Source organism: Acomys minous, assembly GCF_964271855.1.
Source record: "Acomys minous genome assembly, chromosome: 13".
Lineage (NCBI taxonomy): Eukaryota > Metazoa > Chordata > Mammalia > Rodentia > Muridae > Acomys > Acomys minous.
In genome coordinates this window covers 2,973,194-2,997,629 of record NC_140495.1, presented here as the reverse complement: position 1 = coordinate 2,997,629, position 24,436 = coordinate 2,973,194, and the positions used below count along the sequence as shown (strand labels likewise).

Genomic DNA, 24,436 nt, shown 5'->3' with positions numbered 1-24,436 from the left:
AAGTGTTTTGAAAAAGATACAAAGTCATCATTTGTGCCAGAGGTCCTGACTCACTGGCAGCAGCGTCGGGCTGGAGACAGAACATGCAACTCAGCCATGAGGACCCCTCTCTCCTAGTTGGGGTTAGGAGCTGGCTGTGTTCCCTGGTCATCTTTGAGGTCCAGGAGAGCCTCTCCTGGTGCCCAGTTACTGTGTCCGCCTCTTACCTCAGTTTCAGCTGTGTTTGAAGGGTGTGAGGAAGATCATAGTTCCGTGCCTTAGAGTAACTCGCAGCCACCCCTCAGCAGGGTACGCACAGCACTGTTAGCCTTTGCGGAGCCGTCCACGTGCACAGTCTGCATCTGAGCCGAGCAGGGTTAGGTGCTCACACTGGGTAGTTTCCTTAGTAACTTTTCTTTCTTTCTTTCTTTCTTTCTTTCTTTCTTTCTTTCTTTCTTTTTTCCTTTTTTTTTAAAGGCGGGCTGTCTCGAAGCTCAGGCTGGCCTTAAACTTGCTTTGTAGGGAAGGAAGACCTTGAACTTCTGATCCTCCTGCCTTCGCCTACAGAGTTAATGGCGTAAGTGAGGTCCTTGGGGAAAACACCCCTCCCTAGCTGGCCAACCGTGCTCTGCAGGAACAAGTGACACCTGGGGACCGGAGCATGGCAGATGGGCTGAAACAGACCCAGGCTTAAGGAGTCCTGTCAGCTCACACAGCGTCTTGGTTTCCTCCACTAGAAAGATGTCGCTGTGACAATTGGGGGATCCCCAAGGAGGGGCAGAGTGCAGCATCTCCCTGTTGAGAGGGAAAGTCTTAACCTGAGGGGAATCCCATGACAAATATGCAGGGATTTTGGTTCCTTTTCACGTGGCTTTTCTGTAAATCCCAGCTATGTCCCGAGAAAGAGGCAGCAGCCACTGCTAGTTCTGTGGAGGTGCCTGTGCCTTCCAGTGTGTTCACAAGCGAAGGGAGAGGGGCCGCCTTGTTGTGATATCTTTAGACAGGGTCCTGCTTCAGCACACTTGAAGCAATCCTCCTGTTTGACCCTGCCAAGTGCCAGGAGCCACACCGGGCTTGGGGGAAAGATTTCTAAACTGTGATATCCTAAGTATTTACTATGTGTGCCTGTGTGTGCATGTGCCTGTATGTGTGCCTGTATGTGCACCTATGCATGCACCTGTATGTGTCTGTGCCTCTGTGTGTGCCTGTGTCTGTTTGTGTGCCTGTGTGTGTGTGTGTGTGTGTGTGTGTGTGTGTGTGTGTGTGTGTATAGGTAGGTAGGTACATGTGTGGCTTGGACACATTGTTAAAAACACCCTCAATTTAAACTAAAGATGGATTTGAACACCTCAAGATCGGTAAAGTCACTTGAGTTTTTCTGAATGTGGGAACTGAGCCTTTTGTTGTCATTTATCTTCTGGGCACAGTGTCCTACACATCCAGTAGTCAAGAGATACTTGCTGATGAGTCATGCCCTAGGTGGGGAGGTTCCCCCGCCCTGTACCTCCTTGCCACCCTTTGGAGTAACCAACCGGTTTTTACATCTGTAAGAGCCTCGATGGCCTTGCTCAGCATCTTTCAAAGTTAACCAGTAAGACGATTTGATAAGCTCATTGAGAGTACACTGTGTTTTTTTACTGAGTGTGTGTGTGTGTGTGTGTGTGTGTGTGTGTGTGTATGTGTGTGTGTTTGAGATACAGTCTTGCCATGTAACCCAGGCTGGCCTTGAGCTAACAGTGATCCTCCTGCCTCAGCCTTCTAGGTGGCAGGCGGGACCCAGGTACCACCCACGCCTGACTCTTGCTATGTTTTTAAAAAGTGTTGTGTTTAAAGCTTATATACATTTTTTTTAAATTTGAAATTCTGATTTTGATGTCTGCCTGTGGTTTCCTGCGATGTCTTTCCCAAACACCATAACTTTAATGCGTTACGCTGGGACAATCATTTTGAAGTTCTGAAAATGTAAGCCATGTATAACCTGCTCCTAGCTGGAGTTTTCAATGGAACTTTTATCCTCTCGTGGCATCCTCTCGTGGCACTCATGATTTTACGCTAGTCTTTATGAAGGTAGCAATTCAGTGTGGCAGCTGTCTCAGCTGACTGGGCCGAATCCTCAGTCTTTAGCCTCCAAGCAGAATGAAGCCCGGTCCTCCACCGTGCACGGAGCCCCTTGATGGTCGTGCTCCTTGGCTCTCCCTTCTGAGTTATTCAGCAGAAGGCACCAGCCACAGTAATGGAAGAGGTAGTAGATGTAGATTCGGGGAGCAGGGGGGCCTGTGACAGTGCAGCTGGGAGATAGCTGCAGCCCGGGGATTGCAGGATGGGCTGTGGTGCTTCTGGTGATCGGTCAGGGTCCTTGCACAGGGAATTTGGTGGGAGCGACTGTGTTGGTGACTGTGACAGGCAAGAGTGAGCACCACCCAGGAACTGCTGTCAAGGGACACTTTAAACTGAATTCTTCCTTGGGGCACCATTGCAAGCTATTAGGCTTTCACGGATTTGGGGGTGTGGGGTTTATAAGACACGGAGTAATGAGGAAAGTACGTGCCTCTTGTTAGGCCAGAAAAGTGCTGGGTGGTTACATTTGGCTCCGTGAGGGTTCAGGGGCATCCTTCTCTGCCTGCCAGAAGTCAGGATTCCTGCCTCCCTGGTCCCCACAGTCCTTGGCCCAGCACTGCAGTCTCCTCAGATTCCTAAGCACACCCACAGAAAGTCTCAGCTCAGAGGTGTTGAGCAATGCTTCACCCTGGCAACTCCGCTAGCGCCAGCCCCAGCCTTCCTACAGGTGTACCTGCCTGAGGCGTGGCTGCTGTTTTCTTTCTCAGTTGCTATGAAACTTCCAGGAAGCAACCATTCCTGCCCTTCTCGCAGGGGAGAAAGACCAAGAGAGTATGCCTCGCACCACCTACTTTCCTGCCTGGCTCCCCTCTGTGTCAAGGGCTTGTGGCAAGGTGCTGCCATTCCCACCAGTGCTCTGGGCCCCGCCTCCAGGGTCTTGTGAGCCACCCCATTCTATTCTCCCAGTGATGATGGGCGGGTGGCCCTGTGCTCACCCGTCCACTCCTGCTGAGCCGGGGCATGTCTGCGGCCCTGGCTGGAGCCCAGCATGTGTGCCCTGGGCCCGGGCCCCGATGGCTCCTCAGGGCAGGTGGCCAAAGGCTCTCCCAAGGACAGTCTCTTAGGACAGTGTTTCAAATTCGGGGTGACTTCAGCAATGTCCCTGAGAGACGTGGGAGGGGAAGAGGAATGCTTTGAATGCGATCGCCAGGATGAAGAGAAGGCGGCCACCCTTGACCACAGTGACACCTTGGACATCTTGGAGGATGGTAAATGCTGACCTTCACTCCTGTCTGGGCCTTTTCTTGTTAGTGTCTAGCCAGGCCAGAATGTCCGCTGATTCTAGTCTGTCCTTTTATTTCTTAAGTAAGTTCTTACTTAAAGGGGCAGGTGTGCAAGAGGATCCCTGCCCAGGTAAAGCAGCAACCTGGACTCCCCAGGACACCTCGGCACCCCTTTCTAGCTTACCCTGGTCTCCCCAGAAACAGCAGCTCTGACTTTTGCCCCCTAGGACCTGCCTCAGCCCTTTCTGATTGCTGGTTGACTTTGATGTCCCTTTATTTTCTTTTTGGGAGACAGGGTCAGTCTTGCCTATGTAGCCCAGGCTATCCTAGGATTGTTCAGCCTCTTCAGTGCTGGGGTTACAGGAATGTGCTGTCCCAACCCGGATGGGAGATTCTTTTTTTTTTAAACAGAGAAGTATTTAAGTGGTCTCTCAGGCTAATATTGTCACCAGCTGAACCCCAGAGGGTCCTGTCTGAGTGTTCTCGGATGGGGAAGGCAGGCTCCTTGCAATGTGCCCTGATAGTGATGCCGGTTTACTCGGGCTCCTAGGTGTCACATGTAAACCTAAGAAAAATAATTTTGGAAGAGAATCAGGTTGAGCAGTGGCTGCACCAGTATCTTCTAGCCTCTTGCGCTGCAGAGAAGGGCGGTGGGGCAAGCCAGGGAGAGTGAGGACGCCATCCCGAGGCTTGGAGCTTGTCTGGAGTCTCACTAGACTTCCAGACAGTGGGTGGGGAGCGAGTGACAGTGACAGGGTAGTAGTGAGGGAGGGAGGGACAGTGACAGGGTAGTAGTGAGGGAGAGAGTGACAGTGACAGGGTGGTAGTGAGGGAGAGAGTGACAGTGACAGGGTGGTAGTGAGGGAGGGAGTGACAGTGACAGGGTGGTAGTGAGGGAGGGAGTGACAGTGACAGGGTGGTAGTGAGGGAGGGAGGGAGTGACAGTGACAGGGTGGTAGTGAGGGAGGGAGTGACAGTGACAGGGTGGTAGTGAGGGAGGGAGTGACAGTGACAGGGTGGTAGTGAGGGAGGGAGTGACAGTGACAGGGTGGTAGTGAGGGAGGGAGTGACAGTGACAGGGTGGTAGTGAGGGAGGGAGTGACAGTGACAGGGTGGTAGTGAGGGAGGGAGGGAGTGACAGTGACAGGGTGGTAGTGAGGGAGGGAGTGACAGTGACAGGGTGGTAGTGAGGGAGGGAGTGACAGTGACAGGGTGGTAGTGAGGGAGGGAGGGAGTGACAGTGACAGGGTGGTAGTGAGGGAGGGAGGGACAGTGACAGGGTGGTAGTGAGGGAGGGAGAGAGTGACAGTGACAGGGTGGTAGTGAGGGAGGGAGGGACAGTGACAGGGTGGTAGTGAGGGAGGGAGGGAGTGACATTGACAGGGTGGTAGTGAGGGAGGGAGTGACAGTGACAGGGTGGTAGTGAGGGAGGGAGAGAGTGACAGTGACAGGGTGGTAGTGAGGGAGGGAGGGACAGTGACAGGGTGGTAGTGAGGGAGGGAGGGAGTGACATTGACAGGGTGGTAGTGAGGGAGGGAGTGACATTGACAGGGTGGTAGTGAGGGAGGGAGTGACATTGACAGGGTGGTAGTGAGGGAGGGAGGGAGTGACAGTGACAGGGTGGTAGTGAGGGAGGGAGGGAGGGACAGTGACAGGGTGGTAGTGAGGGAGGGAGGGACAGTGACAGGGTGGTAGTGAGGGAGGGAGGGAGTGACATTGACAGGGTGGTAGTGAGGGAGGGAGTGACAGTGACAGGGTGGTAGTGAGGGAGGGAGTGACAGTGACAGGGTGGTAGTGAGGGAGGGAGGGAGGGACAGTGACAGGGTGGTAGTGAGGGAGGGAGTGACAGTGACAGGGTGGTAGTGAGGGAGGGAGTGACAGTGACAGGGTGGTAGTGAGGGAGGGAGTGACAGTGACAGGGTGGTAGTGAGGGAGGGAGGGACAGTGACAGGGTGGTAGTGAGGGAGGGAGTGACAGTGACAGGGTGGTAGTGAGGGAGGGAGGGAGTGACATTGACAGGGTGGTAGTGAGGGAGGGAGTGACAGTGACAGGGTGGTAGTGAGGGAGGGAGGGACAGTGACAGGGTGGTAGTGAGGGAGGGAGTGACAGTGACAGGGTGGTAGTGAGGGAGGGAGGGAGTGACATTGACAGGGTGGTAGTGAGGGAGGGAGTGACAGTGACAGGGTGGTAGTGAGGGAGGGAGTGACAGTGACAGGGTGGTAGTGAGGGAGGGAGTGACAGTGACAGGGTGGTAGTGAGGGAGGGAGTGACAGGCTGGTGTCAGGGATCTGATGGAGTAAGCCCCTGGTGAGTCCCTAGGAATGCTGAGAAGAAAGGCAGGCGTGGCCTGTGCTGTGAACCAGGCCCAGCGCAGACAGCATTGGCTCTCTTTCCTGTCCGTTAAATCTCTGTGCTCCTGCATGGCCTGGGCCAGTGTTGCCAGGACCTGATGCAGAAGCCCAGGCCCCACCCAAGAGCCAGTGAGCCCGAACCCACATTTTAACAAGCTCTGAAGAGGTGTGCATGTAGCAGAGCGTCACTTTCAAGTATGAGGAGGTGGCTATTTAAGTCGAGTCATGTGGTTCTAAATCAAAGGGCACCCAGGACTCTGGGGTGGAGTCATATATCCTCAGAGTGGAGGACAGGTGCATGGCACACCTCACACACATGCTCTTTCACATACACGGAGCACACAAATACACACTTGTATGTGTGCACCCATGTAGAAGCACACACATGCAGACATGTAAGAATACACATGCACACACACGGAGTCTTGTGCACACACCATCTTTTTATGCGCATGTTGATATTTCTCAGTTGACACTGATGACTGCAGATGACCCTGCAGTACTTGTTCTGTGCCAGGGACGACTTGAATTACTTTATGTGAATCGTTTTAAATAAAGATTTATTGTTCAGTCTACGGTCATACCACTCCTAACATGCCCGATCTCTTCTGATCTCATAAGATACATTGTTTGTTTGTTGAGGCAGGGCGTCACTGTGCAGCCCTGGCTGCCTGGAACTTGCAGTGTAGACCAGGCTGGCCTTGAACTCTTGAGATCTGCCCGCCTCTGTCCCTTGAGTGGTGAGATTAAAGGTGTGTGTCACTGCATTCAATTTAAAAGACTTATCTGGGTTTCTTTCTCATTTTGGTTTCGGGGTGTGTATGTGTGCTCACACAGGCATGGGCGTGAGCGCAGTGCCCACGGAAGTCAGAAAAGGGATGGTAGGTCCCCTGCGCCTGGAGTTACAGACATCTGTGAGCCACCGTTTAGGTTCTGGGAACCCAGGCCCTCTGCAAGGTTGGCGAGCTCTCCTAACCACTGGGCCACCCTTCCACCCCCCAGTGGATTCTGCATTAAGCCCTTAAAACAACCCTGTGTGGCTGAGTGCGCTGTAGTTCACACCTGGAGGTTTACAGGAGGGCACACGCTGCTGCACAAAGCGCTCCATGCTGTGCTGCTGGCTTCACCGTCCAAGCACCTTCCAGGAGCCTCCAGCACCAGCTCTCTGGGCCCCACCTGGACCTCACAGCTCCCGCTCACAGGTCTCCGGGGTCTACTGTGGCTGCTGGCTGTGGGGCCGGCCCGGGGGCTGGTGCTCACAGATAGTCACCTCCTTCCCTTGTCTGTGTCCTCGTTTCTCCAGTGAGGTCTTTCTGGCTGCCCAGGTGACAGTGTTCAAACAGTATGTTTTTCACGACAGTAACTTCAAAAGGCAAATGGCACTCATTTTTGCCACTGGAATACAACAAGTAGGGTTTTGAGGCCTGCTTTCGGCCTGAGGGAACTCAGATTGGCAAGGGCGTGGTCTCCTGGTCAGTTTTACTGGAAAGTTGTGGCATCTTCCCGGGCAAGCTGGGCAGGGCCCTGGTTTCTCAGTCACAGCCCTAACCTCTTGTCTTGTTTCCCGGCTACAGGTCTGGGAGGGCTGGAGAAGTGGTGGGTGATCGGGAAGTGTGGAGGGAAGTGGCCGCGAGGTGTCGGCTGCAGTGCTGACTTGTCTAAAGGAAGAACCAGCTTTCAGTCAGAGACTGAAGCACGGAGTTGGTTGCTCACATAATGGTGGATGCTGTATGCCTCAGTTTGTGGCTCCTTATTGGCCACCTGTGGGTGCAGGGCACATTTCTGACCTCAGCTATTTAATCTTCAACACGGAGGCTCCATGTGTAGTGTGGCGTTTCCGTGTATACTTATAACATACGCTGATTAAATTCATGGTAAAGAAAAACAAAACAAAACAGAGATTGAGATAGATACTCCTATTTTGTGGTGAAAACACAGGAGGCTCAACCAGGGTGGCCCTGTTTGGGGGTGCCCCAAGTATTCACCTGGCCTGAGGGTCCTGCTCTGTGTTCACAGCAGGGGGACCCGGAGGCTGTGATGCAACTTCTGCCGCCTTCTTTCTAAGGTCCCAGTGACAAACCAGAATTGGACTCCCCCAGAGTTCACCCTGGGACACCAGTGAGAGCACAGGCGAGGGATAGGGACACGAGCAGGAATGGCCCCAAAGCGGCCACACTAGACGTTCCCCAGCCCGCATGGGTGATGGCTCCCCATGGCTGCACAGAAGGAGCCCCACTCCCTGTCCTCCACAGCCCCCTTCCTGAGACCCCCGAGGCTACATGCAGTTAGGACAGAATGGTGTACGGCTGGTTAGACAGAGGCTGGACAGTGAGATGAGGATCCCATCCCCCACTCTACCTCGCTCTATGGGGGAGCGTCAGCAGTCCACAAGCCTTTCTGTGACGGCGTCTTGCAAACAGGCACAGCTGAGTTCCTGAAGATGGAGTCTGTCTGACTGGGAGGTGAGGCCAACATAGCAGGGCCCTCACCCAGGCTCTTTCTCACAAGTTTCCAGGCCCTTCTAGACCTTTCCCTCATGGTGTCTCCATGACTCCCAAACCCGTCTAGTCAAGTTCGCTGTTGCCCTCACAGTCTTTCCAGAGGATGCAGTACTAGGGCATCGTAGCCCGGGGCCCCTGTGAAGCTGCAGCCAACACAGTTGGTATCCAGTGCTGTGTGACCTGCTCGGGGGTCTCTGCTCGCTCTACCAACACCCCACCGCCCAGCCCATCCTCTCCAGGCCTGAACAGTGTGAAGCAAGTGTTCACACCCCGTCTCTCTATGCCTGAGAATCACACTGGTATGAGGAAGGGAAACAGAGGCTGTGGGGTTGTTTGGCAGGCCCATGGCTTTCTCAAGGAACCACTTAGAAGCCTGGCCACCTTTGCCTCTTCTTGCCTGGCCACGTCTCCAGGCCTGCCCCCAGTTGCAAAATGAATTGCGAAAGTTTAGGTGGGTGTCTTCCAGGGTGGCTCAGATGTCAGGGTTTGCAAAGAGCACAGGAAATGGGCCTGAGAAACCAGCCGAGCGTGTAAACCCCCTGATAGGCAGGGACGCTGAAGAGATGCCGGGCCCTTCTTGTGGGTATAGACTATGGGCCTCAAGAAGTGGGGCTCTCCCCAGGCTCGTGGGGAGAAGGAAAGGCCAGGAACAGCGAGTCAGAGCACCAGGGAGACCACACCTTGACCCTGGATGCTCAGCTAGGGCATGCCTCTTGCCCCTGTTTAAATCTCCACCTCACGTCAGGACCCTGGAGATGGATTCAGAGTCGCTGGACCCCTTATTTTTCTTCGCCCCCTAGTGTGGCCACGTTGAATATGGTTCCTTTCTCTGCCTTTTCTCTGCTTGCTTGACCCATGAAGGGACATGTAGCTGAACTTTGGGGTCCAGGCTCTGACACTAACAGCGCTGGTTCTAACTAGCAGGAGCTAACAGGCTGCAGGCTCCCGAGGCCACAGCATATGTATCCCTCCATCCTCACAGTGGCCCCCAAGTCTGAGGACACGTAGTATGAGTTGCTCGTGTGAAGTTTTCAGTCCTGAGCACTAGCCGGAAGTTAGAATTGGGGCAGACAGAAATAGGAAGCCATGGCAGCTATCCCTGGAAACCCAGGGCCCATGGGATACCTTGCGCCAGCTCCCGTGTCAGCGTCCCGGGCAGTGTCTGCTGGCTAGCCAAGGTCTCCAGCTGGTCCCCAGGTGAGGCCTGAGAGGTAGTATAAACTGAGCATTTCAAGGGGACTCCTGGGCTGTGGTGTGTGTGTGTGTGTGTGGTGTATGGTGTGTGTGTGGTGTGGTGTGTGTGTGTGGTGTGTGTGTGTGTATGGTGTGTGTGTGTGTGGTGTGTGTGTGTGTGTGTGTAGTGTGTGTGTTGTGTATGGTGTGTGTGGTGTGGTGTGTGTGTGTGTGTGTGGTGTGTGTGTGTGTGTGGTGCGGTGTGTGTGTGGTGTGTGTGTGTGGTGTGTGTGTGTGTGGTGTGGTGTGTGTGTGATGTGTGTGTGTGTTGTGTGTGTGTGTAGTGTGTGTGTGGTGTATGGTGTGTGTGTTGTGGTGTGTGTGTGGTGTGTGGTGTGTGTGTGTGTGTGTGTGGTGTGTGTGTGTGTGTGTGGGGTGTGGTGTGTGTGTGGTGTGTGTGTGTGTGTGGTGTGGTGTGTGTGGTGTGTGTGTGTGTGTGTGTGTGTGTGTAGTGTGTGTGTGGTGTATGGTGTATGTGTTGTGGTGTGTGTGTGTGGTGTGTGGTGTGTGTGTGTGTGTGTGGTGTGTGTGTGTGGTGTGTGTGTGTGTGTGGTGTGTGTGTGTTGTGTGTGTGTGGTGTGTGTGTGTGTGTTGTGTTTGTGTGTGTTGTGGTGTGTGTGTGTGTGTGGCGTGTATGGTGTGTGTGGCTTGGCCCCACAGAGAATGAATGGGTCTGTGTGCAGGGCTAAGAAGCCTTGAGTCCTGCCGGCTATGGGATATAACCCTGTGTGAACAGCGGGATTCATGGGTGCTGTCTGGGCTTCCCTTAGAGCCACAAGTGACAAACAACCGAACCCTGCCTTGTCAGAACCACTGTGTGGCACCAGCATCACCCCAAGGGAACCCTGTGCAGAGGCCACCCATAGCCTCTGAATTTGGGTCCTTTGGCAGATCCACCCACTTCAGGGTTCTGGCCCCCCAAGCTCCCCAGTTGCATCTTTGCCTGGCACTGGCCGCCTGCCAGCCACTCTGTGTTGTTTTAATGTACATGTGTCCTACCTACCTTTTCAACTAGGTCAGGAATTCCTTGAGGCGCCCATCTATTTGCTTTTAAAAGATAGTGGTCTCTGGCACTTTGTGGGGAAAACAGGTCAGCCCCCACCTCATAATAGCTGTACAGACACTAAATATCAGCTACCGAAGACAGGGTGTGCATACACACTTGGCCAAGGGCCAGGACCGCAGTACCATTCCCAGGAATGAGCAATTTGATCATCTCCTCATTAAAAATCTCTGGGATAAGTGGCCGCCATAGGCCAACACCAAGAGGTCCAGTCTGGGGCGAGGTCTGTGACTACTGCGTGAGTCCATAGTTAATGGCTTACCTGTCCTTGACCTAGAAACTTGACTTTACTCTGTTTGATTTGTTATATGGGGCTCATGTTTGCGTTGTAGGTTTGTTCTGGTTATAAATGGAATAGTGCTTATAAAATGCCCAGGCAGCTGGCAGCACGTTTGTCATCAGGCTCAGCTCAGTAATGGTCAGTTCTTAGTTTTCTTCTCTGGCGCGCGCGTGCGCACGACACAGGTGCACATACATGTATGCATGTGTAAGAACAGGCCAGAAGTTGACATCAAGTGTCTTTATCAATCAATCTTAAAAAAAAAAAAATCAAGCTTTAATTTTTTGAGGCAGGGCCTCTCACTGAACCTGGCGGTCACCCATTTGCCTACACTGTTGTCCAGCAACACTCAGACCCACTCCATGCCAGCATGAGGCTCACCAGCTTCTCACCTGGCTTTGGGAGCTTAGTCTCGGGCCCTCGGCCTGGACGGCAAGCACTTTCCTGACTGGGCCACCCTCCAGCCCCTCTTCTGTGACTTTAGTCACTTGCTTGGCACCCTGGGCCTCTTGGCCTACCAAGATGAGGGGAATGTAGCCACACGGCTTCAGTAGCTGACACTTGTGCGCTGCTCTTGGCGTCTTACCCCCTCTTGGTTACCATACAGACATGGGCCGGGCCTTCCTGGATTGCTGCTGTGGTGAACCTGGCTCTAGGCTGCTGTTTCAGGGATATAGGGTTGCCTTGTCTGGAAGCCAACAGGCCAGGAGCTTCTGTGGTGCGGGACGCGTGTCCACCACCTCCTGCTTGCTAAGGTCGCGGCTGCTCTGTGATGCCGTCTTGAGAATGCACCTTTCCCTGCGGCCTTCCCCTCTCAGTTTTTTCGTCACCTCTGATTGAGCTTGTTGGCAGGAAGCCTCTGTTGAGGGGTCTCGGCTCCGTGCGTATTTTGGGGTGGTGGCATGTGGTCACCCCGATCTGGAGCTCTGGGCTGTTATTTGCAAGTAAAAAGATGTTTCAGTTTTCTTCTGGATATGACCTGTGTCTGGTGCAGGGCGGGACCGCCTGCTGGTGCCTGCTGGTTCCCTGTCTGACAAAACCATTTCAGCCTAGACAAGGCTTCCTCAGGCCCAAGGGAACAAAAGAATGCTTCTACGTTACCATGTTGCTGTAGGGAAGTGGCAGGGATGTGGCGTGGCTTAGGGGCCCTTGTTTGCATGCATTTGATTACTGAAAAAAGTAAGATGTCCCTTACCTTCTATAAAATTCTCCCATCGTCCTTGGCAGTTTCGTGATTGTTGTAAATGCCCTGGATTGTGCAACCCGTCCTGTAATTCACACTTAGGTTTTGCACCTTTTCCTCCCTGGTAAGAATGCTCGTGAGTGTTTACACTCAGCCATACACGTAAACAAATGCTAGTGCACTTTATATATGAACAGAGTCCTCGAACAAAGCAACACTTTGTGTCTTTTTTTTTTCAGGCATAAGGGTTTTGAGGTTTGTTTATGATGTGGGCTGAATTCGTTCCAGATTCCTTTTTATGTCTGAGCAACACTTGAGTGTCTGGAGACAGCGCACGTGTTCGCTCGCCAGTTAACGCGGGTTGCTTCTGCCTTTGCCTGTGGTGACTATTGTTGCCGTGAGCACTCATGTTCCAGTTTAGGCAGAGGCGCGTCTTCGTTTCCCATTGGTAGGCACTTAGGATACGTGAAAGGCTGCGCGGCCTTAGGTGGGCTGCCTAACTTCTCAGTGCCTCAGTTTCCCCGGCTTGCGGTGTGGTTAGCCTACGCAGCCCCGTGGCTCTGTGGGGTTGCTCCTGTTTGCCCGTTCACGATAGCCCTCGGAGGATGCGCCCCTTGCTGTTGGTTCTCTGCCAGATCTTCCCGGTCTGTTTCACAGGCATGGGTGTGAGAGGTGACGCTTGGTGAGGCAGTCAGGTACCCAGAGGGACTTCCTTCTGGCTGGGCTGTGGAAAGAGCAGGGAATTCCCAGGTGGGGACTTGAGAGGAAAACAGTCTTCCCAGAAGGAGCTAGCAGGTGCAGAGGCCAGGGCGGACACCAGCGTGGCATCACCAGGTGGGCACGAGCACCTGGCGAGGAGGTGGGACACTGCCTGCTCCAGAGGAAGGTGGCCCTGGGTGTCCTGCTGCGGGAAGCGGCAGAGCTGGGGACATCATAGGCAGGACAGGTTACATCAAAGGCATGTGGACAAGCTTCATGGGACGCTTGTCTTGGGAGGCTGGAAACTTGGTGCGTGCGGTGACTCAGCCAGGGTTTGATAGGGAAGCCTTTAAGCTGTGCCTCACAGGATCCGAGCCTCCACCCCCTGCCCGAGGGAACAGGGAAGAGTGTAGGATTTATTACGCTTGATTCCCATGGATCAAGGGCCAGACTATCTGATGCTTCTCACTCTGGCACCTGCCTGCTGCTGGGCGGAGAGCGGCCGGGCCACCCACACACCAGCTACCCGCTCTGTCTCCGAGGAGCATATTGGAATTTCTGGGGTCCATGTCTGCTTTCAATGCTTATAATGTTTTCTTACATTTGTGTGTGTGTGTGTGTGTGTGTGTGTGTGTGTGTGTGTGTGTGCGCGTGTGCAGGGCAGGAATCAGTTCTCTACCACTATGTGAGTCATGGGGATCAAGCTCCAGTCATCAGTGGCATCAGCGTCTTTACCCACTGAGCCATCTTTGCCGGTTGGCTTGTAATTTTTATAATTTAAGTGATAAAAGATAAAACTTGTTTTCATAAGCAGTGGATGATAAGATCCTGAGGGATAGAACTTGGGTTTTTTTTTTGGCAGGGGTGGGGGTTGGTTTTTCGAGACAGGGTTTCTTTGTGTAGCCCTGCCTGTCCTGGAACTCCCTCTATAAATCAGGCTGGCCTCGAGTTCAGAGACCTGCTAGCCTCTGCCTCCTGAGTGCTGGGACTAAAAGTGTCCACCACCACCACCCAGCTTCAGAACCTGGCTTTTAAACAACATTTTGTTGAAAATCTACTTTAAAAATTTTTAATGTATTAGGGTAATTTCTTATGTTTTCTACATATACATTTATATTATTACACATAAATAAAATAAACTATGCAGTAGGAAGAACCACAAAACAATCAGGAATTATATAACTTACATTCATAGTGTTATGCCTATTTGTATTTGGAAAACTTGAAGAAAATCTCTTTCCTACTTTGCTGAGTGTAAAATTCTGAATGTAAATCACTATCATATCTCATCTCTATTAACTTAAAACATCTATCTAGACCTAAAAACATCTTAACAACTAACTTAATTGTAAACTTAATTGCAAACAAGTAAGCTTAATTGTAAAACTAATCTATCTGGCCTTCAACCCCATCAGACACTTGGGAAGGAATAAAACCTGCTTAAATAAAACCTGACCTGAACAGGAGGCAGAGTGCAGGGGGCCCTGCATGCAGGCCTGGTGGGCAGCTCTGGATCGTCTCCATTCATGGATGTGGGGGGCTGCGTAGCCTGTGAGTTATGAGGAAATGGCATTTTCTTGAGGGTTAAGAACGTCTTTGTTTATATACACACACCCACAAGTACACACATGTATGCACACACAAAGGCACGCACTCGTGTGCCCACCTGTAAAATGCTCATTTACATATTCATGCCAAAACCCCAGGAGGACAAGGTGCTGAAGCTCACGGGAAGGGTGACGCAGAGCTGAGCTAGTAAGTACAGCAGCAGTGTATCTACCTGTTCCACCCAAGTGGATGAGGAGTGTGGCCTCCCAACTCCAAGACAGCCCACAGTGTCAGGAGCTTAACAAGCCTGTTCCTGGGACCTGTGACATGCCGACACGGGGTGCCTCAGGATGGAGCTGTGGCGTTCTCCACCGCCTACCCCATCCTCAGCGCACCTCCTCTCTGCTCTTGCCGCCCAGCACCCCAACTTTCCGCTGTCTGCTCTAGCCTCTGCCTGTCAGCATCTAATTCACATTGCCGCCCCCCCATTCCTCCCACTCCTGCCAGCCTGGGTCTGACCCAGTGACCCCAGCCACCATGGCCTCCTTCCCTAGTAGGGTTTGTGTCTGGGCCTCAGCCAAGGTCACTCCTGATTTTCATCAAGTCCTGCCCACACCGGTGCTTTGGTGGGGAGCTGGGGCCTGCCAGTAGGGTTTTCTCAAAATTATTTAGGGTGTGGTTTAATTTGCATAAACATTACACATTGATTTTGGAATCTAAGCACCCCTCAGAACCGCAGCCTGGCCCCTGGTGCCCCTCCTCACTCTGGTCAGCCAGCCCAGGGCTATTCCCCAAGGAGACTTGGTCCCTTCCAACCGCTCAAGGTGGAATCTCCTGAATTGCAGGTCAGCCCTGCCGGTCCCCGGGAGGGGTCTCCATCACCAGGCCCCCTCCTGCTGTGGTAGAGGTCAGTGCTCAGAGCCTCACTCTGAGTGCGGTGTCTATCCCAAGGCCACCGGTTTCATTGGCAGCCTGTCTTGCTACTGATCCAGTATGGGTGGAGGTATGGGGCTCGGATTGCTCTTGTTGGCTGTGTCCCAGGCAGCAGGAAGAGCCTACGCTCTGCTTTACCTCCGACTCAGTCTTATCTCACCGTCACCCGGTGAAGGAGTTCATTTACTGTCACCCAGGCTGCTCCCTCTGGGAGAATCCAGCAGGTTTAACACAGGTCCCTGGGCTTGCCATGTGCCTGGCACCCAATCATTCCACACTGGACCAAAATGTTTTCTGAGATACAGACCACACACTGATGCTGCCCTGTGAAAACCATCTAGTGATGTTCTACAGACCATGACAAAAGTTTGGGATCCTTAGCTTTTGGGGTCAGGTGGAGGATCTGGTCTCACTATGTAGCCCTGCATGTTGGCCTTACTGGTGTATGCGTCTGTGCCTAGCCAACAACCCCAGCTCTTTGGAGAGGCTTGCACTCTCGGACCCTTCAGTGTCTCTCCTAAGCTGACCTGTTTCCTGCGCACAGCATGCAGCGCGTGAGGCTGCTGCGGGGTGACCGCATCACTCAGAGTCGGCAGTTGTGCTGAAGGCTGAGGGGGTGTGCCTGCCTGGCTGGCTGAGGTAGGGTGCATTCACTGGCTTTGTTAGCGTTTGGACCACAGTTTTCTTATATGAATTATTACAGAGATTTGCAGCTGTTCCTCTACTTTCTCCCTGGACACGCTTTGGGGTGGAGATGCATTTATTTGGTGCCATGGCCTGGGTCCCTGAGAGAGAGAGCTCGGCGGAGGCCTGGTAGATTTCCTGAGTAGGAAGCAGAGCTCTCGTTCACTCACCTCGTGGTGCAGACGCAGGTTTGTTCTTTGCTCGCCCTCCTTAGGCTCCCTTCACCCCCTAGTTTGTTGGAAGAGGAGCCTGCCTGGGCCAGGTTCCCTGCCTCCACCTTCTCCAAGGTCAAGGAGCTCTCTGCTGCACAGGTTCTGAACACTACGACTCACCCAGCCCTGGCCTTGCTCTGCCCTCTGCGGTGTGAGTCAGGAGCCAGACTGGCAAGGTCGGTCCTAAATGCAGCCTCATCCTCCTTGACCTGTGATATACATTATGTGGGGAAAGTCTCAGGTGCTGGTGGAGCTCACGGGGAAGCCGGGCTGCCTGTACCCCACTTCAGACCTAAGCATGTTTGTGCCAGGCATCCTGCAAGGCCCCTTGTCTGGGGATGAGTTGACAACCCCGCCTGCCCAGCACTGTGACAGGGAGGGACGAGGGAAACTGAGTAGCCCAAGAACACATACATTGTGTCATTGCCGACAGCTAGAAGGCAAGCCATTTCCAAAAATGTCGCTGTCATTTATTCTGTGATACTAAAATGTCTACAAGTGGGACTGAAGAACGGAAGGCTCAGCCATGGGAGGGTCAGTGTGGGAGGGTCAGCGTGGGAGGGCCAGGCAAGGGTCAGTGTGGGAGAGTCAATGTGGAAGGGTCAGCTGGGGGAGGGTCAGCCGGGGGAGGGTCAGTGTGGGAGGGTCAGCCGGGCAAGGGTCAGTGTGGGAGGGTCAGTGAGGGAGGGTCAGTGTGGGAGGGTCAGCCGGGCAAGGGTCAGTGGGGAGGGTCAGTGTGGGAGAGTCAGCCGTGGGAGGGTCAGTGGGGCAAGGGTCAGTGGGGAGGGTCAGTGTGGGAGGGTCAGCCTTGGGAGGGTCACTGGGGGAGGAAGCCCTGTCAGGAACCACAGCTGACCACCTCAAATTTCCCTAATTGTTTTCTGCTGGATGTTTTAAGCATCAACTTTGACGACCCTATCTCTTCTGTTTATTCTTTTGCTCTGGCTTGGTGGTTCCTTAATAAATCACCCGTGCAAAAACAGGTTATGGCTATTGTAGGTCATTCCCCAAGCTGTACGTCAGACCCTCGCCGTGCCCTTGGTGCCGGGTTCTCCGTGTAGAAGTGCAAGGTTGCTGGGATGCGTGATGGGAACAGGTTAGAGCCGCTGAGTCCGGCTGACACTGAGCTCTGCAGCTAGCTCCCCAGCTGGAGTTGCTGAGGAAGTTATTTTGTGATTCTCTGGGCCTGATTTTCTGATTTGTGAAGTGTTGAGTAGCAACCACTCACACTGCTCCGAGGATTTTGTGAGCCACATGCCAGCTGTGGGCAGTACCTGGCCTCAGTGAGCATGCTCAGTAGTCTGTGGGTGATACCCAGCCTCCGTGAGCATGCTCAGTAAAGGGCTTAAGAGCAGCCTGGATTGCTGCTCCTCACTGCACCCCAAAGATGCATCTTTGATATCTGTTAGTTAAGAAAAGGCTTACTTTGAAGATGACATCAGAAGATGGAAGGATCTCCCTTGTTCGTGGATCGGGAAAATTAACATAGTAAAAATGGCCATCTTACCAAAGGCAATTTACAGATTCAATGCAATCCCTGTCAAAATACTACACAATATTTTAAAGACATTGAAAGATAAATTCTCAACTTCATATGGAAAAACAAAAAACTCAGAATAGCTAAAACAATTCTATACAATAAAATATCCTCCAGAGGAATCTCCATACCTGATCTCAAGCTGTACTGTAGAGCAACAGTAATTAAAACAGCATGGTACTGGCACAGCAATAGGCTGGTTGATCAGTGGAGTCGAATCGAAGACCCAGAAATGAATCCGAACACATATGGTCACTTGATTTTTGACAAAGAAACCAAATCTATTCAATGGAAAAAGGATAGCATCTTCAACAAATGGTGCTGGTCTAACTGGATGTCTACATGTAGAAAAATGCAATTAGACCCATGTTTGTCACCATGCACAAAACTCAAGTCCAAGTGGATTAAAGACCTCAACATAAAACCACAGACACTAAATTGGTTAGAAGAAAAAGTGGGGAAGAGCATGGAACACATTGGCATAGGAGACAACTTCCTGAGCAGAACACCAATAGCCCAGGCCTTAATGTCAACAATCAATAAATGGGACCTCATGAGGCTAAGAAGTTTCTGTAAGGCAGGAGACACTGTCAGCAGAACAAAGCAACAGCTTACAGACTAGGAAAAGATCTTCACCAACCCTACATCTGACAAAGGTCTAATATCCAAAATATATAAATAGCTCAAGAAATTAAACACCACCGAACCAAATAACCCAATTGAGAAATGGGGCTCAGAGCTAAACAGAGAATTCTCAACAGAGGAATATCAAATGGCTGAGACACACTTAAAGAAATGCTCAATGTCTTTAGTCATCAGAGAAATGCAAATCAAAACGACTCTGAGATTCCATCTTACACCCGTCAGAATGGCTAAGATAAAAAATTCAAGTGACACCACATGCTGGGGAGGATGTGGAGAAAGAGGAACACTCCTTCATTGCTGGCGGGAATGCAAACTTGTACAACCACTTTGGAAATCTATCTGGGACTTTCTCAGAAAACTGGGAATAAGGCTTCCTCCAAGACCCAGCTATTCCACTCCTTGAAATATACCTAGAAAATGCTCCAGCACACAACAAGGAAATTTGCTCAACCATGTTCATAGCAGCCTTATTCATAATAGCCAGAACCTGGAAACAGCCTAAATGTCCCTCAGTTGAAGAATGGATAAAGAAACTGTGGTATATATACACTATGGAATACTACTCAGCTATGAAAAACAAGGAAATTCCAAAATTTGTGGACAAATGGATGGAACTAGAAATGATCATACTGAGTGAATTAACCCAGAAGCAGAAAGACTCACATGGTATATACTCACTTATAATTGGGCACTAGCCCAAGAGGAATGTCCCACGAAAGTCTTCACTTACCAGGAGATTGGGATAGATGTGAGGACATCCTACTGGGACTCTAGGTAAGAGAAATATAGGAGATGGGGAAATAGAAGGATCCAGAGGGTCCTAGAAACCTACAAGAAGAACATCATGATTGGTGGATCAGGGCCCAGGGAGGGCTGCTCAAACTATTGCACTAACCAAGGACAATACAAGTAGTAAACATTGAACCTCTACTCTGATCTACCCAATGGACAGGACATCCTCCACAGTTGAGTGGAGAGCGGGGACTGACTCTGACATGAACTCTGGTGCCCCATATTTGACCACCTCCCCTTGGTGGGCAGGCCTGGTAGCACTCAAAGAAAGAATAAGCAGGCTACCAAGATGAGACTTGATAGCCTATGACCATATAGTGGTGGGAGGGCCCTCGGTCTTAGACCTAGGAGAGGGGAATAGGGTGAAAGCAGGAGGGAGGGAGGAATGGGAGGATACAAGTGATGGGATAACAATTGAATTATAATCTGAATAAATTAATTAAAAAAAATTTTAAAGTTAAAGAAAAAGCTTACTGCTATTATTAATTTGTCTTAAAATTTACCTCGGAGAGATCCCAATGAGCTTATATTAGCCAACTGTATTTTTTCCTGAAAAAGATTTTAAGTAATTTTTCCTTGCATGTATGGTACATCTATAGTTTTTTAAAAAAATCATCTTTAAAGCTCAAAGTTAAAATCTGTGATCCTATCCAAATATTGGCATTTTTGTGGTTGCTTTGTTATTTTTCCTTTCTGTGTATTATTGGTGTGTGTGTGTGTGTGTGTGTGTGTGTGTGTGTGTATGTGTGTGTTTGTTTGTTTTTTGTTTAACTTGGATAGTTTCCTTGGGTAGCTGGGCTCAGGCAATGGTCCTGAGTCTTGTGGAATGTCCCTATACTCTGGGGATCCTAGTGTAGATGTACATGTTGAGAGCATGAAAGGGCACACCCAGCCTCCATCAGTCTGTGTCTGGTGATTGTGTGGGCTTGAGAAAGCACTGGAAGGATTGCGGGTCCCACTGTCAATAGTTTAAAGTTTATTGGACTGGGCTTCTCCAGGACCACTCACAGGGACCCCTGTGTGTGCATGCGTGAGCCTGCATGGGGGATGGTTGGTAGAGTGCTTTGCACACACACGTGTGTGTGCACACACAGATGAGAATAAATGAGGAGGGGTCTAGCCTCTGAGTTATGTGTTAAGATGTCATCATCACCACCGCCTGTGTTTATGGCAGCACTGCACAGGCCTGGGCTTGATTTTCTTTTTTTTTTTTTCTTGCCTGTACTCCCTAGTGTGGGGCTTACAGGCATGCACCACCCTGCCTGGTTCATGTTGTGCCAGGGAAGGGACCTGGGCTTCATGCATGCTGGGCCAGCTCTGCCAGCCGAGCATCCAATCCTGCAGACGTTTTAAAACGTGTCATCTCTAATGAGTGCAGGGCTGGAGTGAAAGCCTGGAGCCTTTCCTCCGTGTGGAACCTCGTAGCTGCTCAGGAGAAAACCGAATGCTGGCAGTAGCACGGCAGTCGTCACAAGAGACGGCTCCTTGACCTTGAACTACTGCGCTGCCCAGAGCATTTGAGCTGGAGTTCATGGATGGCGGCTTAGAGTGGATTTAAACCCTCCCTCATACGTCTCCCTGCCAACCCCTGGCTGGCCAGTGCGAAGGCAAAGGAAAGGTCAGAGAGCCAGGCAGTGTCTGCTGCACAGAAGGCAGGAGGGACTCTGCGGGGAACTGCAGGCTGTGGGAGGGAAGGAGGCGCAGGGCTGGACCTTGCTTGCAGGTCGCAGGTCGCTGGTACTTCAGATTGAAACCAGATCTCAGGCTCTGCAGGTCAGGCTCCTGTGAGCTCAGCTCCAGGACCAGCTCTGCCTGCATGCTAAAACACTCAGCGCACCGAACTCCGGCGACTGCTCTCTCACCAGCTCCCGGTGTGACCTGGTGAGAGACGCGGCATCCCAGGGGCCTCTCCTCATCTATTGTTGGATGTGGGTCATTGCGAAAGCTTCCGCTCCTAATAGAAGTATTCTCCATGGTCTGTGCTACATAGCATCACTATGAAGCTGTGCGTATGTTTGTGTGTATATGTGTGTGTGTACATGTGTGTGTGCATGTGTGCGTATGTGCGTGAGTGCGTGTGCGTGAGTGTGTGTGTGTGTGTGTGTGTGTGTGTGTGTGTGTGTGTGTGTGTTTGCTCATGGAGGCTGAGGTCCACTTCTAGTGTCACTCCTCAGGTACCTGTTTCTATTTCTGCAGAACAGAGACTACCAACTCACCCTGACATGCTGGGATCCCCCCTCCCTCTCTCTGTGTGTGGGTCTGTCTGTCTGTCTGTCTCTCTGTCTCTGTCTATCTCTCTTGCTCTCTCTTTCTTTCTCTCTCTCTCTCTTTCTTTTTTTTTTTTTTATGTGGGTTCTCCAGGTGGAATGCAGGTCCTTGTGTTTGCTACTTTACCAGCTGGAAAGCTTCTACTCTTAGGATATTTCTATTTAAACCAAAGTGACAGGTTTCAATAAAAATTTCTCACTGGCTCTATATCCAAAAACAGTCACCTCCTCCCATAGAGGGACCTTCTTGGTGTGCAGTGAATCACCAGTTAGTCCTTTGCCATTGACCTGAAGTAAAACAACCCAGAGTGGCCGTTCTCAACCTGTGGGTCGCGACACCTTTTGGGCTTGAATGACCCTTTCATATGGGTCATCTAAGACCCCTGTAGAACAGATATTTACACTATGACTCATAACAGTAGCGAGATGACAGCTGTGGAGTAGCAACGACAATAATTTTATGGACGGCTGGAGAGATGGCTCAGCAGTTAAGAGCACTGGCTGCTCTTCCAGAGGACCTGGGTTCACTTCCCAGCACCCACATGACAGCTCCCAACTGTTCCAGAGGACCTGGTACCCTCACAGAGACATGCAGACAGGCAAAAACATCAACGTACATAAAAATTAAAAAGTCTTTAAAAAAAGGAAGAAAATAACTTTGTGTTTGGGTGTCCCCACAGCATGAGAACTGTATTGGGGTTGTGGCGTTCAGAAGGTTGGGAACCATTGCCCTGAACACTATAGCCGACTAAAGCCTTCCTCGGCAGACGGGTGAAAAGGCACAGCCCTGAGCAGCCTCTCATGGTGCGCTGGGCGGTGCAGTAATGACGCTGTGCTCTGTGCATGTGTGCCTGCTTGTGCAGCAGCCGTGAGGTGATGACCATGGAGTGGATTTTCCAAGCATGGCACCCTAATGTTGCTAATAGGGACACTGCAAAAACAATTATCTCCCCCCATAGAGGAACCTTCTTGGTGTGTAATGAGCTGCCAGTTAGTTCTTTGCCTAAGGCAGTCAGGAAGAAGGTTGTGTGTGTGTGTGTGTGTGTGTGTGTGTGCGCGCGCGCCACTGTGAGCTTGTTGGCTCAAGATTGTTGTTTAGTAATTACACACATACTGAAAGCTCCTACTGTGTTCATGTTGCTGGGTCTGCATGGTCGGGGGCAGTTCACTGTCATGGAGGCAGAGCCTGGCCATGCTAAGGACCAGTGTGTGTCAAATCCCTGGTGTCTGTCACTCAGACACAGCTCGGGGCTGCTTTAGATGGGCCGCCCGTGGCCAGCTCTCTGCAGTCAGCAGTCTCACTGCCTCTTCTGTTTCTTGCAGTTCTCTGTGCTGAAAGAGTTGGCCAGATGACTAAGACATACAATGACATAGATGCTGTCACCAGGCTTCTTGAGGAGGTAAGTGTCTGGGGGAGGGGAGGGCTGTTCATAGCGAGTGGCTCACATGGGTTCCTTGTCTGTTTCTGGAAGGACCTTCACACTGGACCCTTGCAGGACACAATTGAATGGTTTCATTTTGTTTTTTATTGATGTTGAGACAGGGATCTCACTGTGTAGCCCTGGGTGGCCTGAGGCTTGTGATATAGGCCAGGCTGACCTAGAACTCACAGAGGTCTGCCTGCCTCTGGCTCCCGAGTTCTGGGGTTAAAGATATTCACCACTGCACTAGTAATCAGTGTGTACACTGATTAGATTTGTCGTTATCGTTTGAAAAGAGAGTCCCATGAAGCCAAGGCTGGCTTCAGATTTGCTGTGTAGCTGAGGCTGGTCTGAATGCCCGACGCTCTGACTGACCTCTACCGCGCACAAGTGCTGACGTGACGGAAGCACACCACCGTGCCCCGCTGATACTGTAGAGCGTGGGTGTCCAGCCTCCTGGCATAGCGGTGTGACATTGCCGTGTACAGTGTGTTAGCCCACACTCGTAGCCATCCTGGGATGCATACAGTCGGCAGGCTGCAGGTTAAGTACACCTGTTCACAGTTTGATATTATGAATTGATGCCGCAGGACTGCTCTGCCATAAAAGTAACGCTTGCAATGCCCAGTTTCTGACTGGAGAAGCCTAAGTGTCTGCTGAAGGAGAGTGTGTCCCTGTCTGTGGCTTCTGAACGCAGCTTACGCCTTTGTTTCATCTGGCTAGTGGAGGGGAGTACAGTGTCACCACGAGATACAAAGCAGAGGACGTGGCGACTGACTTAGGGAGTCACTCAGGCCGGGCAGGCTGCGTGGCCCCCGGAGGCTGGAATGTTCTCAGTTGGTCTCAGTGTTCTGTGCTCATCTAGGAGGAGGGCACTGTGAAGTCCCCCGAGCACACACGGGCGTGCCCTGTGTACCTGCCGGCTAGGGTGGGCGGGGCTTAGGTAGATGTATATCGATTGGTAATTCTTTTTTATCCGTGTGACGAAACCTGACAGAAACAGTTTGTGGGGTGGGAGAGGGGGCTTTTATTTGGTCTCACAATTTCAGGGAACTTTAGTGCGTCATGTCGGGGGAAGGCGCGGCAGAGAAGCTTCACCTGTGGAGGTGAGAGCTTGAGGCGGTGGTCTGTCAGGGAAAGAGACACTGGCTGGAACTTAGGACCACATCATAACCTTGAAAAGCCAGCCCCCAGTGTCCTACTGCCTCCAGCCAGGGCCTGCCTCCTCAGCAGGCCCCAGCACTGGCAGCAGGGCCTATGCAGTGCCTGCCTGCTCTTCAGCACTGGCCCCCACTGCAAGCCTGCCTTTCAGTGGACAGGTAGCCTTGGGCCTTGTTTCTGGAGTCTGGGTCCCAGGAAGAGGGTAGGATCTTGGGGAGACAACAAAGGTGCAGTATTTACTGTAGGCTGTGGTGGATGAGGCTGAAGCAAGGCAGGCCCTGACAGTGTGGGGGGATTCAGGGCTCCCGCAGCCCCACCCTCCTCTCCTCATGTCTCTGTCTCTCTCTCTCTGTGTCTGTCTGTCTGTCTGTCTGTCTGTCTGTCTGTCTGTCTGTCTCTCTCTCTCTCTCTCATATCTTGTTTCTTCCTTCGGTATATGTGACTTTTCCACTTACCCTGGAACACATTTCTCTGTTCTGAAGGAAGCGGCAAGAAGCCCTCAGCTCCCCATAGGAGCTCATAAATGACCTCAGGGTTTGAGGCTGTGGGGCAGCCCACTAAGGATGGCATTTTTAGATGCTTGCCTCCAGCCTTCTGGAGAAACTA

The 24,436-nt window shown here is 51.7% G+C and overlaps 1 protein-coding gene across 12 annotated transcripts in view; it reads left to right on the top strand.

Annotated features, from left to right (window-relative positions):
- Nucleotides 1–24,436, top strand: part of TRAK1 (trafficking kinesin protein 1) — a 162,536-nt gene that overhangs the window by 99,986 nt on the left and 38,114 nt on the right. For 11 of the 12 annotated variants that reach the window (XM_084753208.1, XM_084753201.1, XM_084753204.1 and 8 more), the window contains one exon: nucleotides 22,572–22,648. In XM_084753208.1, the coding sequence (XP_084609334.1) occupies nucleotides 22,598–22,648 (51 nt within the window). In that variant the 5' untranslated portion in view covers nucleotides 22,572–22,597. Of the gene's footprint in view, nucleotides 1–2,990; nucleotides 3,306–22,571; nucleotides 22,649–24,436 lie in introns of those variants that run through there. The other variant, XM_084753205.1, reaches the window with a different exon arrangement.